General features: G+C 39.7%; 1 protein-coding gene across 1 annotated transcript in view; it reads left to right on the forward strand.

The window, feature by feature from the left end:
- Positions 1–1,139: 1,139 nt before the first annotated feature.
- The window catches only part of JADE3 (jade family PHD finger 3), a gene marked incomplete at its 5' end in the record, with an annotated part of 29,031 nt that continues 9,041 nt past the window's right edge, over positions 1,140–21,129 (forward strand). The window contains 5 exons of the mRNA XM_010080840.1: positions 1,140–1,214; positions 10,764–10,921; positions 12,788–12,978; positions 15,219–15,430; positions 17,883–18,050. Of these exons, the coding sequence (XP_010079142.1) occupies positions 1,140–1,214; positions 10,764–10,921; positions 12,788–12,978; positions 15,219–15,430; positions 17,883–18,050 (804 nt within the window). The remainder of the gene's footprint in view (positions 1,215–10,763; positions 10,922–12,787; positions 12,979–15,218; positions 15,431–17,882; positions 18,051–21,129) is intronic.

A 21,129-nucleotide genomic window follows, 5' to 3' on the forward strand; every position in this document is an offset into this window, starting at 1 on the left:
GAGTAAGTAATACCTACTAGTTTTTCTTTGGTCTATCACCCCCTTGTGGTTTCCATCTGTGGTTTGTGGGCAAACCGTTTCACCTCTTATAATTAAAAAAAAAATATTTCATGATTTCTTTTTGCATTCTGTGGCCTTTGGTGTTCTGAATCCTGTTATGGGAGGAAAATGAGGTGAAGGATTTTGTAAACCTGGAGATAGTTTTGAGTCTACTTAGAATTTGAAGATAAACTTTTATGTCTTTCCCTTTCAGAGTTGGGAAAAAGAAATCTGTAATTCAAGAGGAATTTTACTGTCCAGTGTCCTATTTTGTAATATTTTTTTTAAAGGAGTTCTGTTGCTTCTTGTTGTGCAGAGCCTCAACTTTAAAATTACTGGGGGTGGCAAGCTGTTTGAGCATTGATATGTTGCAGTTATATATAAGATAGAGTTATAACCACTATATTGATTGTTATGTTATCTGATACTGGTTCTTGGTCTGTTCCACTTTGGTCTGTTATACAGTTTGGTAAAGTTATATTTTAAATGTTCCTTGGCACACATTTACCTTAGGTTGCATCTTCCCATTTTATATGCAAAAAAACGCCTTGTATGGCAGAGTCTTATTTGTTTCTTATAAACCTGTACCTGTCCAATAACTCTATACATAATTATGATTCCTTGTCATATTCCTTGGGAGTCGTCAATGTATCGTGTACTGAAATAACATTTTGCCCAGAAATGTCTAGATATTACACTATGATTTTTTGCATCTCTCATCAGCATGATTTTTTGTTTGGTGTTTTTTTTTTAGCAGTTGCAAACTCTTTTCTGGGTTTTTCTTCTCCTTCCACTTTGTTAGAAAGGAAAGGAAGGAAAGTGGTCTCCCTGCTTGTTTCTGTTTACTCATGCTTGTATTGGGCAGAGCAGAATGTACCCATAAACTCAATGTGCTGGGGTTTTACAACGAACGAATGGAACAGGAGGAGCTGTAATCAAGCCTACAGACTGCCTAAGAGCTTTTTGCCCACATCTTGTCAAAAAATTATGATAATTCAAGAGACTGGAGTGCCTTGTGTTTTACTGAAAGATTAAATGAATTGAAATGAGCTATAATGGTTCTTTTTTATTTCTTTTTTTTTTTTTTAACAGGTCCTTCCACTTCCTTTTCTTCTTGTTCTAAATATAGGAGCAAGTCAAAAACACCAGCAAATGAACAAAAGAAACCTGCTGAGGTAAGAACTAGGGTTAAAGATTGGTTGCTAGCAGTTTTTTGTCATGTAGTTTTCATGTTTCTAAGCCTTTAAATTGTGAGTTCTGAACTAGTGCCAGAGTCCTTTTGTCACCTGTCAAATTCTCCATGAAACTGTTTTCCCTGCTGCATGAGTATTACAGGAGCTCTGGTGGTTGATGTCCCAAAATGACTTACGGCATTTGTAGACGTTAACATATAGTTCTCTCTGAAGAAATCCAGTCTCATTTTGAAATTGAAAAAGCTGGGATGGTCTTATGATTTGAGAGCATGCCACAGAAAGAAGTGGTTCGTGTGTATGTGTATGGGAAGGATATTTTCTTTCTGCTTTAGGATAAGTGGGACATGTAAATGGGCAGGATATGTACAAACATCACGTACTCATCTTCTGCCACTTTCTCATTCTTGGCTTTTTACCTTCAATAAAGATTTTTTACTCTGCTATCCCCACCTATTACACCTATCACCACTGTCACTGAATCTGTATTCACCAATTGAATAAACTGGCATTTACGTGCAGGCTGGTACTCAAATCCATCCTATCAGCTGCTCCACTGGTAGCCCTTTTGGGGGAGGATTTGTTGGCTGCTTTCTCCAGATTTGGTGCTTGCTTTCTTAAGGGCTGAAGTCAGATAGTAACTGCAAATGGGAGAAATGTTTCTTGTAGCTAATTCCCCTTATTTACTCTCATATTCCCTCCAAATGAGTCCTTCAGCATGCTAGTATGACTGTTGATGCCTGAGATTACTGAAAAAAAGACTGGCAAAACCCACTTTGCTTCTCTAGAATTTAAAGCTGACAGTTATATCCCAGAAATAATTTTGTGTACTATACCAGCAGCTTTTTACCTGCTTAGATACTACTGTGAGAGGTTGCATAAACTATATGGATTGTGCTTGTACAGCAAAAGCTCTTCAGCAAACCTACTTCATGCTTCTTTTCTAAATGCGGCCAACTAGATGAATTTGGTTTGCTAAGAACAAAGTGAACATTCCAAAATGTGTCCTTTCTTTGGAAGCTTAATTTTCATCCCAAGTTAGCTGAAGAAAATTCACTGATTCATTTCTAAAAGAGAATCGTGCATGAATGTTTCAATAAAAGCAAAATTGGCCAGAACTAGCTTCATAGTGTTTTATTTACAGCCACCAAGAAGGTTAAGAAAAGCATACTATATATACTTTTTACCTTGAAAATGTTGGTTTGAGGATTATGGTTCTGTAAGAGTTATAATCTTAAAACAGCTCATGGCTACTGAGGTCTTGCAATTGTTGCTAATGCTTGCCCAGGCAATAGTTTTGTTACTAGCCAAGCTGGGCAAATGGGAACTGAAACACATACAACCGCCAGACTTGTTGCTGTTTCAAATACACCTCAGTGCTAGTCCCTTACCAATCCCATCTTTCTGCTGAGCCATCCAGCTTTCTTCTTGTATCTTCTCCTCTTAGGGATTGTCCTGTTACTGTTTTCTTTGCCTTTGCTTCATGCTGTCTTTATGTGCTACGTATGTACATTAAAAGCAATAATTATGAAGATGTGGTCTATGTATATAGCATACAAGTGTTCAGTTTACGTAACTCCTAGGAATTAAAATGAGCAGTGTTTTCAGTTCCTCCTCTTGAGATCTACCTGCTTCAAGACCTGCTTTCTGCCTGTTTCTAAGCAAAATCTTGAGCCTGTTAATGCTTGAAAAATATGAAACTTTGAAGAACAAAATCTGGAATACACACTTGGAATTTAAAAAGTGCATTTCATAATATCCTTACAGTAATACTGGCATCTTTTTGGCATCTTTCATTTAAGGTCCCCTTCCTGGGGAAAAAAAGAAAAAAAATTTTCTCAAACCTTAGACTATGTCCTCTTCTGGAGGAGTGTCCCAAGTACAATATTTAAAAGAATGCCGGGGGAAAAAAAAAAAAGTCCTCTGGGAAAGGGAATGGAAGGGAAGGTGAGAGTAATAATCTCTATTGCTTGTGCATAAAGACTCTTGTCTCTCCTTCCAGTTTTTCCTTTCCTTCCGCTAGAAGCAAGCGTTTCTTCCAACCCCTTGAAAAGCATATGCTGGAGAGTATTACATGAAATGCTGCTGTCAGCAGAGCATTGAAATTGATTATTTATGCACCAAGTGGTGACAAGGGTGTAAAGCAAAGACTGAAGAGACCCCACCACACACCCTTCCAAAAATCATGTTGTAATTCCACAAGTTTTTTGTAGTAATAGTTGCCTAATATCTATTAGATAGAAATTCAAAATTTCAGGCTGACAGCATCCCTTTATCAAGGGTTCTCTTTTAACAAGTTGGCATTGCTCTCCTTTCATTCACCTCTGCTTGCCAGGCAGGAGGCTGTTTCTTGAGTTAGTGATGCAGAAAATCTAAAAGGTCAAAGCTATAAATAGCTGTTTGGGAATATATTTGCTTGTGGTCTTCATACATTAGTTTTTCTTTCATGCCGGTAAGCTTGGCTTTTTCAATAAAATTGCATGTGAATACATAGGCTTTTTTGCACTTCCTCTCTAGCCCAACCCAAGTACCTGGGTTCTCTCTCCAAATAAAAGCGCAGTTTTGCTACTGTGACGAACAAGGAGGTTAGTGTATATGTCAGTTGCTTCACAGGGCTTGTCTGTATGTAGCATGATGCTCTGTGGTCGCCTGTAAAAAATGATGAGTGACTGCAGTGGAGGACTGATCTGCCTTGAATTGCTTCCCGGGTGCTTCAGAATTGGGGTGGGTGCAGGGATGGGCTCAGTGGAGCGAGGTCATCTGGTGTTACTGCGGGGCAAAGGGGTGCAGTGTTGGAGTTCAAATGTCAAAGCCCGTTCCCAGAGCCTGACTTATCCCAGGGGTTTACATCAATGCAGAAGGGATGTTACTGGGTTGGACCTGGGGTCCACTTATCCCATTCTCCTCCTTGGAAAAGGTGAGAACAAGGCAAGCCTGTAATGACCCTTCTTCACACCACAGTGTTTCTCTACGTAATTTCAAAAGCAAGAGTGTGGCTCTTTCTTGGTGCTCTCCTTTGGGATTATGGTCTATCACAAATTACTAAAATGGTAACTTAAAAATTCTGCTTTCTGATTAGTTTTAGCTCCTTTCACTAAATAAATTGTGTTAAGATTACAGGTGCACCAGTAGTATGTCATAACATGTTTTTCAGAACTTTATGATGATGATGGCCACATGCCATTTGTGGTGTTGCCCCTTATGGATTTAAACATAGACAGGAGGGGCTCGCGGGCCTAAGCAGTAGGCTGTGTACGAGTAGCAGGGTAGGAGGCATTTGGATGTCTGGCTCGGCATAGAGCCTCTACTTTGCAGTTTCATGTCCCTGCAGAAGCTGCAGCAGAAAATGATGTCGGAATAGTTGGAATATGTTTTGCGGGGAAAACCTGTTAGCTGGACCGCCCTGAATGACTGGCCATTTCTTTTCCCTTAGGGTAGTGGGGTCACGAAAGAGCCTAAGAGATCTTCATGACAATCAGGCTTATATATGTGTATATTTTTTTTCAGTTCTCTCTCCGTCTTGAAACTGTAAAGGAGTTCAGTTAGCATTGTGCTTTTTTTTAACCCTTCTCATATAAGATGACAGTATTTTATGTCTCTTTGCAAATAGGGTTTTGAATCTCACAGCAACAGTAGTTTTTAAACCCTTGTTGCTGATAGCGACAGCTGTGTTATGTGAAATGTAGCTTGTCTTCTACAAGTAAATGGTCTGCTTTCATTACTTGGGTATGTGAAACTTTTTTAGTGGTGTTTAACTGCCACATAAATTGTAGGTCATGATCCTGAGGAGCACACTGTAAGACTAGTCTTTTGGCAGGAAATTGATTCATTTTGCAGTTTGAAAGTGGTTGGTTTTATTCTGTGAATGAAGGGGCAACATGGTTAAATCATGTTGCTTTGCATGTACCATGCGTAATAGAATAGGAGACTTAGATTTATGCACATGCTTACCTTAGAAAATTCTGAATTAGCCTGGACATCTGTACAGGCTTCTCAAGACCTCTGGTGAACGTGCTTTCTATGTTTCAGTGGGCTGCTTTTTAGCCTGCTTGGGTTAGTAGATTTAAAAAAAAAAATTAGCAATTTCAAATACTTTTATTTAAGTCAGAGGTACAACTTCGTTGGTTATTTTTATCATCTTTTTGCTTTAAGAAAAAAAGAATTCTGAATTCTTTAGCAAGAGGTGACCTGAATGCATAGAAGAGCTTGATTGTGAAAAAGCCTGAGCTGTTTTACCTTTGGAAGTGAATAAGCAGGTGTAATGGTAAAGTATGAATGGTCGGGAGACAGCAGAGCTAGAACTTCAGTACTGCCAGACCTTGTGATGGAAGAATTGGAGAGGAAAGTCAGGGGAAGGGGGGGCATGAGGCTAGAAGTTATGAAATCTGTAGCAATTACAAGGATATCCTTTCCATGCTTCATGTAATTAGACTGTGAAGCTCGTCTGCTACAGGAAGTTGTTGAGACTGAGAATTAAACAAGATTTAAAAAGGAATTGGACAGATGATAGCGAGTACAGATCTTTCTAAATATCTGTATAAATTAATACCATTTTAAAAATTGATTGTTAGGCTTAATCCCCAAATCTGAAGCTTATGTCTGATTAGCAACCAGAAGGAAACTTGATGTGTTCTTTCACATTCTTCTGGCTCATGAGATACTGTCAGAGACGTAATGTGAGGTAGGTTTGATTTAGTATCTGATTTTGTGGCATTTCACATACATGCTTGTAAAGGAGGCTATGAAGACTCATGGCTACTTAAAGAAAAGTACAATATTTCATTTGCTTGAATCCTGGATAATCCATAAAAATAGTTTTAAGGAGTAGGGTTTCAAACATCAGGATTTACTGCAGTGCATGTCCAAATTGTGTGGATGTTTGAGAACTTCAAAATTAATGCTACAATTATTCTTGTCTGTCCCAGCTTTTTTAACACCTGAAGTTTTTCAGTCCAGTCAGTATGCATGCCTGGAACTGTAGTTCATGTCCATTTTAAAATTATGTTACCCATTATTTACTTTGCTACCAAAAAAATTCTGATCAAACAAAAAAAAAACACCCTGTTTTGAGTCTCTAGACTCCTCTGTAGTAACGTGCCTTAATCCAGAAACTTCATGGCCAGATTGCAACGTATTAATGAGATAAATTCTGCCTTTCCAAGATGAGCTCACTAAATGTAGTCCGTAGAGCCTCATCCTCTGTAAATGGGCAGTCTTTTGCACATACTGTGAAACATCTATGCAAAGATTAAACTATGCTCAGATACTGTGTGTCTGTATTACACTTGTAATAGGTCGTATTACAATTAGGCTTTTGTTTTATTATTTACGAGGTGATTTTAGGTGTAAACTGCTGCTTTATACGTGTGTTTAAATTTTTCTGAGGGTGTTCTACTTGAGAGTAGTCTAGTCATGGCCTCAGCATGTGTGACAAGTGGCTCACCCTTGTCAGGGGTTTATAAGCAGGTGGTCAAAGTACTGGGAAGCTTGAGTGTCACAAGAAGTAGTAATGGTTTTCTTTCCGTTTTAAGAGATGACACATCCATTTGTTTTCCCTCACATATCTGTTTGGGCAAGACAATGTGGATAAGCAATGGCATCAGTCAGCTTCAGTAGTAGCCTGCAGAGGGGTATTGGAAAATGTGTTTGACTTTTTTTCTTTCTCTTAATCTTTTTTTAAATGTGGTTTGAGGTTTGCAAGGTTCATACGCATAAGGTGCCTGACAGTCTGTGCAAATCTGATGTTTGAATTGTTCAGCAAAGATGGGGTTTGTAGAAGGCTGTTGTATTGTCAAAGCCCACTGTCTTCGATGCTAATATTTTACTGTAACTCTCTATAGCATTACTTATATCCTCCCAGATATCTTTAGTTGATAAGGATACTTCACGTAAAATAGTGTTCTTTATTTCGCAGGCTTGATTTATTCACAGAATAAGCACAGGAGGATCCTGTGAGGAAGATTTTCATAGAGTGCTTCCAGAAGGAGTTTGCGTTCAAGTCATAGACAGCTTTTGGTGAAGTGTTTATAAATGGATTTTAAGAAGTTAATTTTCCTTGAACATAGTCTTCTAACATAACTTCCAAATAGGACTCAGAAGTCTGAAAAACAAATAAAACGTATGAACCATATCTTTTCTTCCATAGCTCCGTGGTATCATTATTGGATGGTGTGTTAGTGCCATGGGGAAGAAGAGAATCCGTATTTCTATATAATTTTTTGGTAGAATTTAGCTTTTAAAGGCTTTAGGGATGAAAGTGTGTCTCTGCAGAGGTGACTAGGAAGTTCTTATTGCTTCGGTAAATCCAGGCAGACTTTTGCTACAGAGCAAAAAGCTAATCTTGACCAAAGAACAAGGTCTCCTCTTGTAGGTTTAAGCTCCAGCTCTAAAGCATGGAATAATTATTAGTTTCTCAACAAAATGCTTGACATTATTATAATGGTGACGATGACATAAGCAAACACATTTTTTTTCATTGATGTAATTCACTCAAATTGCTGCACTGTTTTCAGCTGAAATTAAGAATTCCTAGCAGCAAAATTGCCAAGTCCAGACCAAGCAGTCCTGCATGGTAAACAGGGCTAAAGCTCATCTCTTCTTTCATGCTTTCAATTGCTAAGAATATTTTTTTTAAAAAATCCCCGTCACACAGTAACTTCTGCAAATGCTTACAGCAGTGGGGAGTTTCCCACTTCTGTGTGTATGGACCTGGCTCTCCTAGCTGTGGTCAGCTGGAGCTCAGCTCTGTGAGGCCCTTCTGTATCGTACTAAAGACGTGCAGCACTGAGTCTGCTCTTGAGGAGTGATGTGTCTGGATGGGAATGCCTTTTTAGCCTAGACCTGGCATGCTCTTTTTTCAGGTCTTCTCAATATGTATGGTACTGCAGATGATGTTAAAATAAAGTTGAAGGGTTGTATTTAATATATGGTCAGAAATAGGAAAAGCTTTTGGGTGACTGAAAGATGACCCCTGCACTTCATGGGCTAACTGTGGAAGTGAAGGGTGGTCCTTGCCACGAGGAGAGTATGTGCTGTGAAGTGGATTAGCTGTTGCTTTATGGATACAGGTAGTAAAGGAGCTGCAGCGTTTTTCAAAGAAGTGTCTGAAAAGAAACAACCATGAGGAGAAGCTGGCCGCCTAAATCATGAAGGCGTGTGTCTGCTCTTCATTGCGTTGGCTTAGTTCATAGCCTTGAGGCTGACTGTTGAAGTAAAATTTACTTGATTTGTCAGAAAACTCTCTTTGGCTCCCCTGGGTATTTTGGTTTACTTCAACAACAAAGGAAGTATGGAGTGAGTGTTCTCCTATGTTGTCCTCTGAGAGTATTTTACTGTTGGAAGACCCTGCTTGGCCACACGTGAAGCAATGAAGAATGATGGGAGCTAGAGATTGTAATGGTTCCAAGCATCTGCAGGAAATACTCAATCGCACTGTTATCACAAGTATGAATAAGCAATTGTTAGGAAGTCTTCGTTGAGTTTTGGGGTTCCTTAAGGTTTCAACAGTTACATTTATATTGATTAAATCTTTGACCTTCAGTGGTGCCTCTATTATAAATTTTAGAAATCTGAAGCAGAGAACTTAATATTGTGGTGATGGAGTGATCAGTACTGTACAACAGTCAAAAAAACAACAAAAAAGTCCATGCTCCAGGGGATTTGTGCTCTAAAAATAGGGATGATACAGTTCACATAGATAATGGATGATGAGGAGATGAATTTGCTGCTAAGCAGTGTAGTTAGAATACTGATGCCTTTAATAGCATTTTTCATCTAGTGTTTAAAAAATAGTGGGATTGATATGAAGCACTCTACTTCTGTATTCTTTCAGTGGCTTAAAAGGAGTTTTTAAAGCACTTACCTCACATACAGTTTGAGGAATATCTTTTCTGATAATTAAACCATTCATTGCACTTCTTGTTTATTGGATTGTATTTTACTTCTGGAGTTCTTTGGAATTGTGCCGTATTTCTCATAATCCTGTTTCTGTACCTGTAACACTGAATATGCCTTTTAAGTGGCATAAACCATTTTACATTTTATTTTTGGTGCGTACATGTACTGCTTGGAAGAAATGGATGTTTGCAGTGTTAATGGTTTCACTCTTGTCATTCAGATTTTAATACAGGCCTGTTAGGTACCTGAGGAGTTTTATACAGAAGACAACAGTGAACGGTCTGGTCTGAACCAAAGCAGATAACGCATCAGTAACAAATAAGAGAGCCTTGAGTCTGTGGTTTTGGGTTTCCTCGGTCAGCTTGCTCTCCTTGGAGCCCACGTGAGGTGCGGTTGTAGGACATAATGAAGTAACACCGATGTTCCAGATCACCAACAGCCTATTTTAATACCTGTTTTTTAGCATTTTAAATAATGTTTACTTGATGGTTTCCAAGAACAGCTGAGAATTTTTGCAGTAGGCATAACTGGTCTGGTGCTGTCAAATTGAAAAGGGTACATGAAGATATTTGGCTCCGAGATATTTTATTACTCTTCTGGCTATAAAACTGAATTAGTAAGAAGAGAGTTCAACCTGCCTCAGCTTATTGCAGGGATATTTTCAGTTTCATTTTATTGCCTTTTGAGGATTTGATTTCTCGTTATGATAATACAGTTAATTACTTGTGATGTCTCCCTAACACCAAGCCACAGTCGCTGCTTTGCCTTTATGAACGTTAAACCTGGTGCAGTCTAGCAGTGGAGGAAAAAACCACAAAGGCTGCATATTCTCTTTGTTTAAATTGTATGCATCTGTATTTGACAGACAGTGACATGAAGTAAGCTTTGAGGTGACTGATAATCATGTTTGAATGCTCATAAAAAAACTTAGAGACAAGAGTTGAATGTTCTGGAGGTTTGTCACCAATGGGTTTGCTTTGTTTCGTGATGGCACGTCTCATTGTATAGGTTTGCTAAAGGATGCTGAGGCTGGCTTGTGTCGCTGTGCCTTGCTGGGGTTCAGGCACAGAGCAACACAGGTCTCATGCTTCAGCAAAGGGAGATGTTCATCTTTGATCCTGGAGATCCTAACCAGTAAAACATAAAGTGGTTTTAATAAATGAACAAGTGCCTATGCGTTGGTTTTACCATGGCAACTGTTCATAGCCCATGATAAATGTGACAGTTTAAAGTAGCTAAACTGAGTGAAAGAAAAGGATATGCTACCTTGTATCTAAGTTGGGGTAAAGCCTACAGATTGGCAAGTAAAATAAGCTGTTTGAAGGTGATATAGTGAGGAGTCTTAAATCAGATGCAGGCCTCCTTTCCCCTCTCTCTGGTTGCCTGTAACAACCTTCTTCCTTCTGATTAGCCTTTGGGCAGCAGCGTGGTTTTGAGTTAGAGTGAACTTCTTGCACCTGATATACTGAGAGTTAATAATCTAGGTAATTTCAAATTGACTTGTTTGTGCGTTGGTACTCTTTTAAAAAAGGTTATTAAGGTATCTGCATTGTTTCAGTGTAGACTAAGAAAAATACGTACTGCTTCCTTTAGCGCAACACTCTTTCTCAAGCCACTTTTCCCTGGTGTTTCTTGCAGGTGTTCCGCAAGGATCTCATTAGTGCCATGAAACTACCAGATTCTCACCATGTCAACCCTGATGAATATTATGTCTTTGCGGACACATGGAAACAAGAATGGGAGAAAGGGGTTCAAGTTCCAGCCAGTCCAGAAACTATTCCACAGCCTTCTCTTAGGTAATGGTGATCAGATGCAGATCATGTGCGTGAAACATCCACTTAGACAAGACGGTCTCTCAAAAATAGGTTGTCTAAATGCAGTCAGCTTTTCTGTGTTGTTACATTTAAATCTCCAATGCAACAGCCTTCAAGCATGTTCTTAAACCAAACAAGTACCAGTTTGGAAAATATTTCGGTGACTCTTCAGTCCAGATCTGATTCTGTCTGTACACTGTTATAGCATCTATATAGTGAGTTTAAAAAGGGGATCTTTTTTCCTAAGTCCCATGGTGCTGTGGATTAAAAATGTTTTCTCATTTGAGTATGGTGAATTTAATAAATTAAAAATAAACCCAGATCTTATATGTGTTACTTGAAAGACTTCCCTGTAAACCATGTTGATCTAGAGCAGTAGGCACGCAGTAGTTACTGATACCTGATAAAGTTACTCACTTGTTCATATAATTTAATTTTGGTTATTGTTGCCAAAGCTTTAACACTTTCTGCCTTCTCTTACCACAAATAGATGCTTAACATTATAGAAGTTCAGTGATCTCAGTTTCAGGAGACAGATAAATAAACTTTTCTTCTCTTAGACTCGGAAAACATTAACACTGTAATCCTGCAACCTGTCCTGGTGGAAACAGAGTTTGTTTCAACACAGAAATGTTATTGCCAGTGTGGTCTTCGAGACGAAGATAAATGAATTGTCCACTGAAAGCACTGATGCCAGCATAATTTAATTTCCACTGGGGCTATTGTCAGTACCAAGTTATTAAAAATAAATATATTACATCTCATACCAGCGGTATTACATTAGAGGAAAAAATTGCTATAGGTTTGGCTGGACCACAGAAAAGAAAAACTCACAAGGGAATGAGAGGAAAAAATGAGCAAGATGAAGGGGGAGGAAGAATGGCAGAAGAATGCTGTTTGTGCTAACACTGACAATCCACATTGTCCAGTAAGAATTATGTGGGATACTGCTTGACTGCTGCCTGCTCCTTCTTTACTCCTCTTGCCTTATTTCCCACAGCTTTTCTTTTCTCCTTGCCCTGTGGAGGGTTAGCTCCGGAAAGCATACAGAGCTGCTCACACATGGCACCGCCCCATTTAGTATCTCCCTGGTTCCTTTCACATGCAGGGCCTCTTGCATTGATTGACTTTATCTAGCTAAGGGCAGTCTTTCCATTCCCATAGGCTATTTTACTAATCAAATGCTGAATTTTATCTCTTAAAATAATTGAAAGATTGAAAACACCAATATTTTTCTCCCTTCCTTCCTGGATGATTTTTAGCTGGTTTTTCCCCCTACATTTTTGCTTGGCATCAGAATGGTTCTTACATAATGAAAACAATACATTTGTAACATGGATGAAGTGTAATTTACAAAATAAGAGTAGACTGTTTATCCAAAATGAAGAGCAAGCATTTCTTCCCACCCCTCCCCCCTCCAGCCCTGCAGTAGAATAAATTAAGTTTTTGTGAAAAAGCTGGTATTTTCAAGAAATCAGTTGGCAAGATTTCCTTCTATCATTTAAGAAGAATTTAGAACAAAGATTGTAGGGGTTTCTGTGCTTAAGACTTTCTGTGTGTTTTGAAAACACTTGCGTTGTTGCACTAGTAGCATTTGTTAAATTGAAAATCATATGCACAGGCTTACATTTTAAAAAGGATTCTGTATATGTAGCAAACCATAGTACATTTTGTGTGAAGAAATGACATTTACAGAATCTTGTCTCCCTAGCCTGGCTGCACTTACTGGTTAGTTTAAAATCTGTGAAACTCTTAAGGTTTCTTTGCACTTATAGCCAGTATTTTGTGTCTTTTAAGGATGTGTCTTAAAAAGGTGTAACTCTGTTTCTTTTTTTACTTTCACTCTAGGGTTGTAGCAGAAAAGGTGAAAGAAGTACTGTATACACGACCCAGGAAATACATCCACTGTTCCAGCCAAGAGCCCACAGAACCAGGTTACATTAACATTTTGGAACTGGCAGAATCTGTGTGTCGCTATGACTTGGATGACATGGACATCTTTTGGCTTCAGGAGCTAAATGAAGAGCTTACAGAAATGGGTAATTTCACAGCATGTTCTAATTTTAAAAGCAGCAGTTAAATTCTGCTGTGCGAGATCTCTTAAAGATCGCAGAATGAGAACTGAATGGCAATACTAAGAAAAATAGGAGGTAAAAATGCTTAATATAATGACTTGCTCGATCTGTTAATGTTTTATATCTTAACTGTTGTGCGTAAAAACGTCTTCACATCCAGAATCACATATGCATCTTCTGCAGACTGAGGCAGGAGAGAAAAAGCCCAGACCAGGTGGAATTAATTTTAGGACTTGAAAAGTTAAAAATTTTGTGTAGGAAAAGCAGATGTTTCTATGTCTTAAACTTGAACATCGTATTGCTACAAATTCAGAGTTCTGAGGAGTTTGCACACTGGGTTCTTAACAGAGTAATTAAGTTTCACACATGTTAGTCCATTTAAAATCAGCTAAGTAAACTTTCTTTTTTCCGTACAAGTTGTGCATATAGAGGGCTATGAAGGGGGTGTGAGCTATGGAAAATAATCTTGGAATTATCACTGGAATAACTGAGTTGTGGGGTAGTAGCTTGTGTGGCTGGCATTCTTCCATGGATGATTGCAGGTCCTTTAGGAAGGAGAGGTAGGCAAAAGAGGGAGATGTTTGGCGTCTTCTGGATTTGCTGTTCACAAACAAGGAAAAACCTGTAGGGATGTGATAATCAGTGACAGCACTGGCTATAGTAACTTTGAAATAGTGGTAACTGAGATCCTGAGAGGAGTGAGGCAAAGAAGCAGCCTTCTGGTCCTGGACTTCAGGAGAGCAGGTTTCTACTTATTTAGGTAACTGGTAGGTGAGATCTGGGAGGCAGCTCTGAAGAGTGGAACTGCTGAAGAGAGCCAGCAGGACTTGAAGTAGATGATCTCCTCCAAGCACATGAAAGATCCATCCAAATATTCAGGAAAACAAGTAGATGTGTGAGGAGGCTGGCTTCATGAAGGAGGGAACTCATGACTGTCGTCCAGTGCCAAAGGATGTACCAAAGAGGTAGAAGCAAGGACAAGCTTCCCAGGCATACAGGGATGCTGTTAGCAAAACCAAAGGTTTTCTGGGGGGCAGATCCCCATCCATGGACATTTTCAAGATCTGATTAGACATATCTCTTGAGCAAAAACCTTGCTGGATTGACTGTTGACTCTGCTTGGAGACAGGGATTAGGTAGGAGCCCTCTGAAGGTTCCTGCCCACCCAAATGATTCTGTAATTCTTTGAATTCAGGGATCTCAGGCATCAGAGAGAACAGTTTAGTAGCAGAAGGCACTTTGTGTGAGCAGTCATTTATCTGTTCTGTCTCCCTGTTTATCGTTTGCAACAAGGAATCAAAATTAACAGCCATATTCTTGTGCATAGTCCAGCAGTTAAAATGTTAGCCTCTGATATTAATGTTGCACGAATATCCCAACCTTTGAAGATCTGAGTAAATAGTGGACTATGGGCAGCAGCATAATTTTTGACTGACGATTTTGAGAGGATGCGGTTTGGAGATTTCTTGTAGCTGTGAATATTGTAGGGTTTCTTATGCAGTGTATGTCCTGAAGCTGCAAGCTGAGGACCAGTCTCATAGCAAATCCTTTTAAAGTGATTCTGCTTACACTAAGTTTTATTAGCGGTAAGTGTATATAGCATGTATATGTTCAAGTGAACAGATAGTATGGATTGCCAAGAGTATATTTATCTACTCTCGTATTTTAAAAATCCCAACAAAACAATAAAAGCACTTTCAATATCCATTGTGCTGGTCACTCAAGTAGTGTACTGGATGGTACCGGGTGACGGCAGCTTCAGTATCTTGGAAGATCTAAAGTGTTCTTGGTAAGTTTTATTTCCTAGGGAGTTAGTCTTCAGAAGAATATTGTGTGTAATTTAGAAAGAGCATTGTAAAATGATGGAGGTGGAGGGGGTGGTTGTATGAGAGCAGCTAGAAGTTAAAGATACTGCTTTCTGTCTTCTATGCTGTAGTGTTTTCTTCAAGGTGCAGTCTTGTGTTTTATGTACAACTTAAACTTTTACTCCAGTAGTGGCTCTACTTGTATTTGTAAGATAATGCTATAATTAGCCAGTGAATGAAAAAGACTTTTTTTTTTTTTTATTTTTAGTGTGCACGATGGAGGAGAATGTGCTGTGTCTACTGCTTTAGTTGCTAGGAGTTGTCCTTCTCTGTGTATCTCTGACTCAGTCAGGGGCACCTGACTGTCCTCTAATTTCCCTTCCCTGTTCTCTGTTGCAGGATGCGGGCCCCTGGATGAAAACACAATGGAAAAGACAATTGAAGTGCTGGAACGACACTGTCATGAGAACATGAATCACGCTATTGAGACTGAAGAAGGATTGGGTATTGAATATGATGAAGACGTCATTTGTGATGTGTGTCGGTCCCCTGACAGTGAAGATGGGAATGATATGGTGTTTTGTGACAAGTGTAATATCTGTGTCCATCAGGTTAGTGCAAGTGTGGAATTTGAACTAGTATTAAATGTTAATTGGAGGGGTTCGTGATTTTCTAGGTATGAAGGGTGGTGCAATACTAGGTTGAATTTTTGTATCCTGACAGTTACAGTAGATTAAGTGGCCTAGCATGGTAAATATCTGGACATCTACAGTCTAGTAGGAACATGAAGCATGTTCTTGGGATTTGCAAGTACTTCCTCTGTGACGATAAACAATTTTTCCCTTATTACTAAATTTGCTTTTGAAGACAAACCAGGCAGGAAATGCTGGCTTGCCTATATGTGAAGAATCTAAAGATCGTTTGTTTCAGAACTGGGGTTTTTTGTCCTTGGCTGACTAAGTTAATTGTCCAAACACAGGCTGTCCAAATTTAGCCATCTGAAACTACATATAGGCACTTTAACAGACTGATCTCTTTTAGAAGATGTATGCACCTGCAGTAACTGTGCTCTCAGTCTGAATGTTGCTCATATTTGTAGTGTTTCAGATGTAGCCAAGACTTTACACTGACTGAGCTCAGCGTAGTCAAGCAGAGGTATCCTTATAATCAAAAAAGGGATATGAATCCTGTGGTTTCTGTGTGTTCTGTTCTGGAAGGCATTTTTGCTATAAATTGAAAAGAGACTAAGAAGGTGTTTTTAAAAGTGTATTTTTGTATTGACTGCAAGTAATACTCAGAAAATGTATCTGGCTGAAAAAGGACCTGTCATCTCCCTGCTCGCAGTGGGCTGGCTTCCAGCCCAGCTGCTTTCCTGATCTGATTCACTGCGTGAAGCAGCCACGTGAGCCTGAGTGCCAGTAACGCGGCCAGTGACAGGAATATGGACTGCAGCTGGGCTGCCTGCTTCAGCCCCTGCTTGTGCCTGTTCAAAAATAATGATGAATTTGCAGTTGGAAGCTTGTGGTTGCTTGCTGACAGTTGAGCTTCAGCTGATGGCCTGCTGCCTCCTTGCTCCTGACACTTCCCCATGTCAGGTCTGTCTGAAACAAACTGGGGAGCGTGTCTGGGCTAGAGCTAATTCTAACACCACCACCAACAAAAATAATTTGGTTTTTAATCTGGATTGGCCCTGATTCACCAAGTAGCCTCAGGTCTGTTTGTTATCACACAGTTTGGAGGTGAGGGGGAAGAGGAGTGCGAGAGGTTTCCTTCTTCACGGTGCTGCCGTTGTGCTGGCTCAAACACATTGTGATATTACTGATTTAGTAGTGTAGGCCTCCTCCACTCATTAGTTGGATTAAATTAGAAAATAGTTTCAATCCATTTCAACCCCCTAAATACGATCTTAGATGTAATGCCACTTCTGCTTCAGTATTAGAAAGAGAAAAAAAAAATCACTTGTAAAATTTAGATTACAGCTCCCCCTGTTGGGTTTTTACAACAGTCATCACATCAAAACAGCATTTAGGTTAGTCTTGCAGAATTTGATTCAGGAAAGTCCCCCTTTCTACGGGCCTGACATAAATGTGCAGTGTTTTATGATATCACTTCGTATTAAATACTGAGATCTTATAATCAGAAGGCTGGGAAGGCAAGTGTGGGAATTCTATACTGGCTTTTATTCTGCAAGACTAGTTACAGCTAATGATCCTGTTCTGTTGAGGCTTTCAGTGTTACTGTTCCTAGAGACGGTGTTAGAAATGGAGGGATTTCCTCTGAAAGCCACCCTTTTGACAAAGCTTTTATTTGGAGCAGTTGAGTGGAATTAGACGTTAGTTAGGCATTAAGAACTGATAGGAATTTGAATCGGAAAGCAGACAACTTTTTTCTTTTTCTTTTTCGCTTTTAGGTTTCAAACCTAGCAAAACTTAAGAGAAATTTCTGATTTTCTGAGGGGTTCAGTGCAATACTCGGGAAATAGTTATGCCCAGCACCTCATAATTTCAGTATATGCTGTAATTTTTGTTGCAATATTATATAAATATTTGAAGTAACAAACAGTTCACAGAACTGTAACCACAAAGCTAATTTTTTTGTTGCAGGAAATGGTCTTCAGTCAAAACACGTCATAGCCCTTCGTATCTAAATACAATTATGTTAAAGTTATTAGTGGTAGGAAATTGTGATTTTAAAAAAGGATTAGATGCAAAAGCTAGTTTAAAGAAATGCCTGTGGTTTTTGCTTGAGAAATTTAAAAGTCACTAAAAGCATAGACAAAGGTTTTTAACACCAGTGGTGTTGTGCGGTCATGATGGGATGTTTTACACTATAAACAAATAATACCAGCACACATTTTAAAAACAAAATGGCATAAAAAGCATTGTTTTAGAGGCTGTTTTATCTCTGATCACTTGACTCATTTTAAGGTAAAGAAATTAGAGAAGGATTAAGTAAAGGCCAAACTGTGCCTTAAGAACTTGAAAGCTTTGCTCTGTATGAATATTTATGCTTGTGTCTGAAATCATATCAGCACAATGATCTCAATACCTGTTTTTCTCCAAGGCGTGCTATGGAATCTTAAAAGTACCTGAAGGGAGCTGGCTGTGTCGCACCTGCGTCCTGGGAATACATCCTCAGTGCCTCCTGTGTCCCAAAAGAGGAGGTGCCATGAAAGCTACCAGGACAGGGACCAAGTGGGCACATGTGAGCTGTGCTCTCTGGATTCCAGAGGTAAAACTTAATTTCTGCCTCTTTCGTTTGTATCATAGAGTCATCTTTGTCCTCCTCCTTCTCATTCTCTCCTCTGCCTTTTTATGTTCTCATGATTTAAGGTATCTGTCTGGCTTAATACCGAACTTTATTCTGATGAATCTGCGCAGTCTGTGAGGACTGGGAGAGTGTCCAGCTTATGTTCCATTAATTAATCACCTTGTCCTCTCCATTTACTCAGCAATCACTTCTTGATGTCATTATGGTATCTGAGTGACCTGCTAAAAGGGTTACTGATGTAAGCTCATGTTCACTATACAGCTGCAGCTTCATTGTCCCTCTTATTTTCTCATTAATTTGTGTGCTCAGTTAGGTGTATCATTTGCACGAATACGTCCACTCTCTTATTTTTTATTTGTGTAGGATGGATTCTAAGATTTGTAGTTAAAGTTTTTTTTGAACAAAATTTTTTCTGAAAAGTTGAGGAGATGGAGGGGTTTTTTTATCTTCTATGTTATATTTTATAAGTAAAGACTGTTTTGATATATCTGTGCGTACATATATAGAGAGTTTCATAATGAAGCTTTACACTTCTTCCTTTATTTTGAATCTAGTTTAGCATCACATTATAATTCTGTAAGTTGGAACGTTCAGCTGTGTATAGGTGGGGTCTGCATTTAATTTTGTACATGGAATATTCCTGTTTTCTTTCTGCTAAGATCCACAGATCCATGAAGGTGGGTGGTTTAAGGTGATGCGGTAGCCAGACCTGTTGGCACCGTGACATCAGGGGAATGGATGCCTTATTTTCTGAACCTTCTGCTCCCAAGTGCAGCCCGGCCTCATGTTTGCAAAACTTTGAGGAAGATATTAAGATTCCGGGTTTTTTTTTTGTTTGTTTGTTTGTTTTTTAGCATAGCAACCAGATGCAATGTGTAATTTCTAGCTCTGTCTCAGGCGTATATCTGCTTCTCAAGGAGGTTACCTTTGCAGTTGCATTTTTTCTTTCAGACCTGCTTGTAGTTCTTGGCGTCTCTTCCACCTTTAAGGAGAGAGGAGTTGAGAAAAAAACCAAAAGATTTATTTTACAATTTAAAAAAAAAAAACAAAACAAAACCGAAAAAAACCCTCAAACTTCTGGCTTCTCGTCTTGTGTTTATGAAGTGTCTTGGCTGGAAGCTCTCCTAGCTCTAAGCAGACTGGTTCTCCTAAGAGGTCCTTTCTGCATGTGGTTGTCTTGATGCTCTCGCCAGCAGAAAAGGAGCCAGCAGGTTTGGGAAGCAGGTGATGGCAGGGCGGGGAGAACACGCTGCTTTCCCACTTGCTCACCTCCCTCCAGCTGAGGGAGAGAAGTTGCCTGGGGAGCATCTAGGTGGGAGAGCTCGAATCCAGCTGCTCCCACAGCCCAGGTGGTGACTCCAGGCCTCGGGCACGTCCTCCTCCCTCCACACCAATGCCAAGTGTGTCACGCGTAGTGAGGAGGTGACATCTGCCAGCAGGGGCAGGGAATGCCTCTTGGATCTTTTCTCTCTCTTGATCTCCTGTGTTGTCACTTGTAAAACAGTTCAGTCACCAGAGAAGGCAGAGAAGCCTTTGGGAATCTTTGCTAAAATGGCGGGTCAGTTCCTGTCTGGAGAGTTGCCATAGCCTTAAGTGCTGTGGGGGACAAAAAAGGCCCAGAGTTTGAAGACCTAGGGATAGATACTTTAGGGGAGAATGTGTGTTCTCATATACCTGTTTTTCTTATCCCCAGGACAGCAGCACACTGGAACTCCCCCCAAAAAGAAACAGATGAATAATAAAGTCAGTGCCATTTCCCATTGTGGCCCTAACAAAATGTAGCAAGGCAGAATGGAGAGAGGAATGGGCCATAAACATGTCTGTGCCTTGTGGTAAAAGGCTCAAAGAGGGACTTCATGAGTCACTAAGTATAGGTTAGCATTGTTTCAGGCAAATATACAAGGTATTTTCCTTCATTAACTCACTTAGCACTGTCTTAAAATGTTTTTTCTTCCCTTCCTTCCTTTTGAGCTAATGCTGTCCAAAGGCTTTTTTGACCCTCAGTTGACTGATTGGGTTGTTTGAAGGTTTCTACTTGTACTCATTGGTGTATTTCCTTTTATTCTTCTGCCTTTATTCTCTTTTAATGTAAACACACAGTCTCTCTCATGTTTTCTTGAAAGGTGTTCTTTTTTTTTTTTAAAAAAAAAAAAAAGGAGACTGTGAGACCAGAAAACTGATACCAAGTCTTCTGAAATGTGAGGTCCTTCTCTGCCTTACATAACCCATTACAATTGCGTCCTTCCTCAATCAGTGTGGTGTTAGCTGAAACAGAAGGTTATTTTTCCTTGCTAGAACTGGAAGGGTATCAAATTTTGGTTATCCTTAGCTGCTGTTGTGAGTGGCTGTGCTCCAGCTGCTGGGCTACACCCTTCCCAGGCACTGATGCAAATCACTGCACGCTTATGCAGCTGCTGGTGGCAGGTTAGCAGGGGAGCAGAGGACAGCAGGGTGACAACCGAGATGGCAGCTCATGTGCATAACCGTTGCAGAGAAGAGGCTTCAAAAACCCATTTTCTTCACCCTCTTCCACTCTTAGAACTTCTTCAGAGTACAGCAGTGAAAATGTAACATGATACAAGATTAAGAAATAACAGAGAAAACAGCTGCATGGTATGGCAGATGGATCATTTCTGTCCTGGGATACCTTGGGGAATGAAAAGGTTGGTCTCTCTGCTCTCTGCATCCCTTGTGAGCCGCAAAGTTCTAACGGACTTTGCCTTGACTCCACTCTTTCGATAGCAAAAACATGCAGGCAGCATGAGGCCAGTATAAATAAACCACACCTGACTCTGTAAGCGCCTCTTTTTGCTTTTACAAAGTGGGGTACTGTAAACAGGCAGTGTTACACACTGAATGGACAGTATTTCCAACATAAATGTTTCCTGACCTTATATGTCTCCTCTGGGGAAGAAGCAGGGTGAGCATTAAAAGGTGCAGAGAGTAACAGGGAGAACATCTGTGTCAATTCCCAGCTCCTGCTGGGAAGCATGGTGGAAAGCTAGTATTACTCAGTCTACAGAAAAATTCACTGAAGATT

The sequence above is a fragment of the Pterocles gutturalis genome, unplaced genomic scaffold (assembly GCF_000699245.1).
Source record: "Pterocles gutturalis isolate BGI_N339 unplaced genomic scaffold, ASM69924v1 scaffold43689, whole genome shotgun sequence".
In the NCBI taxonomy this organism is placed as follows: Eukaryota; Metazoa; Chordata; class Aves; order Pterocliformes; family Pteroclidae; genus Pterocles; species Pterocles gutturalis.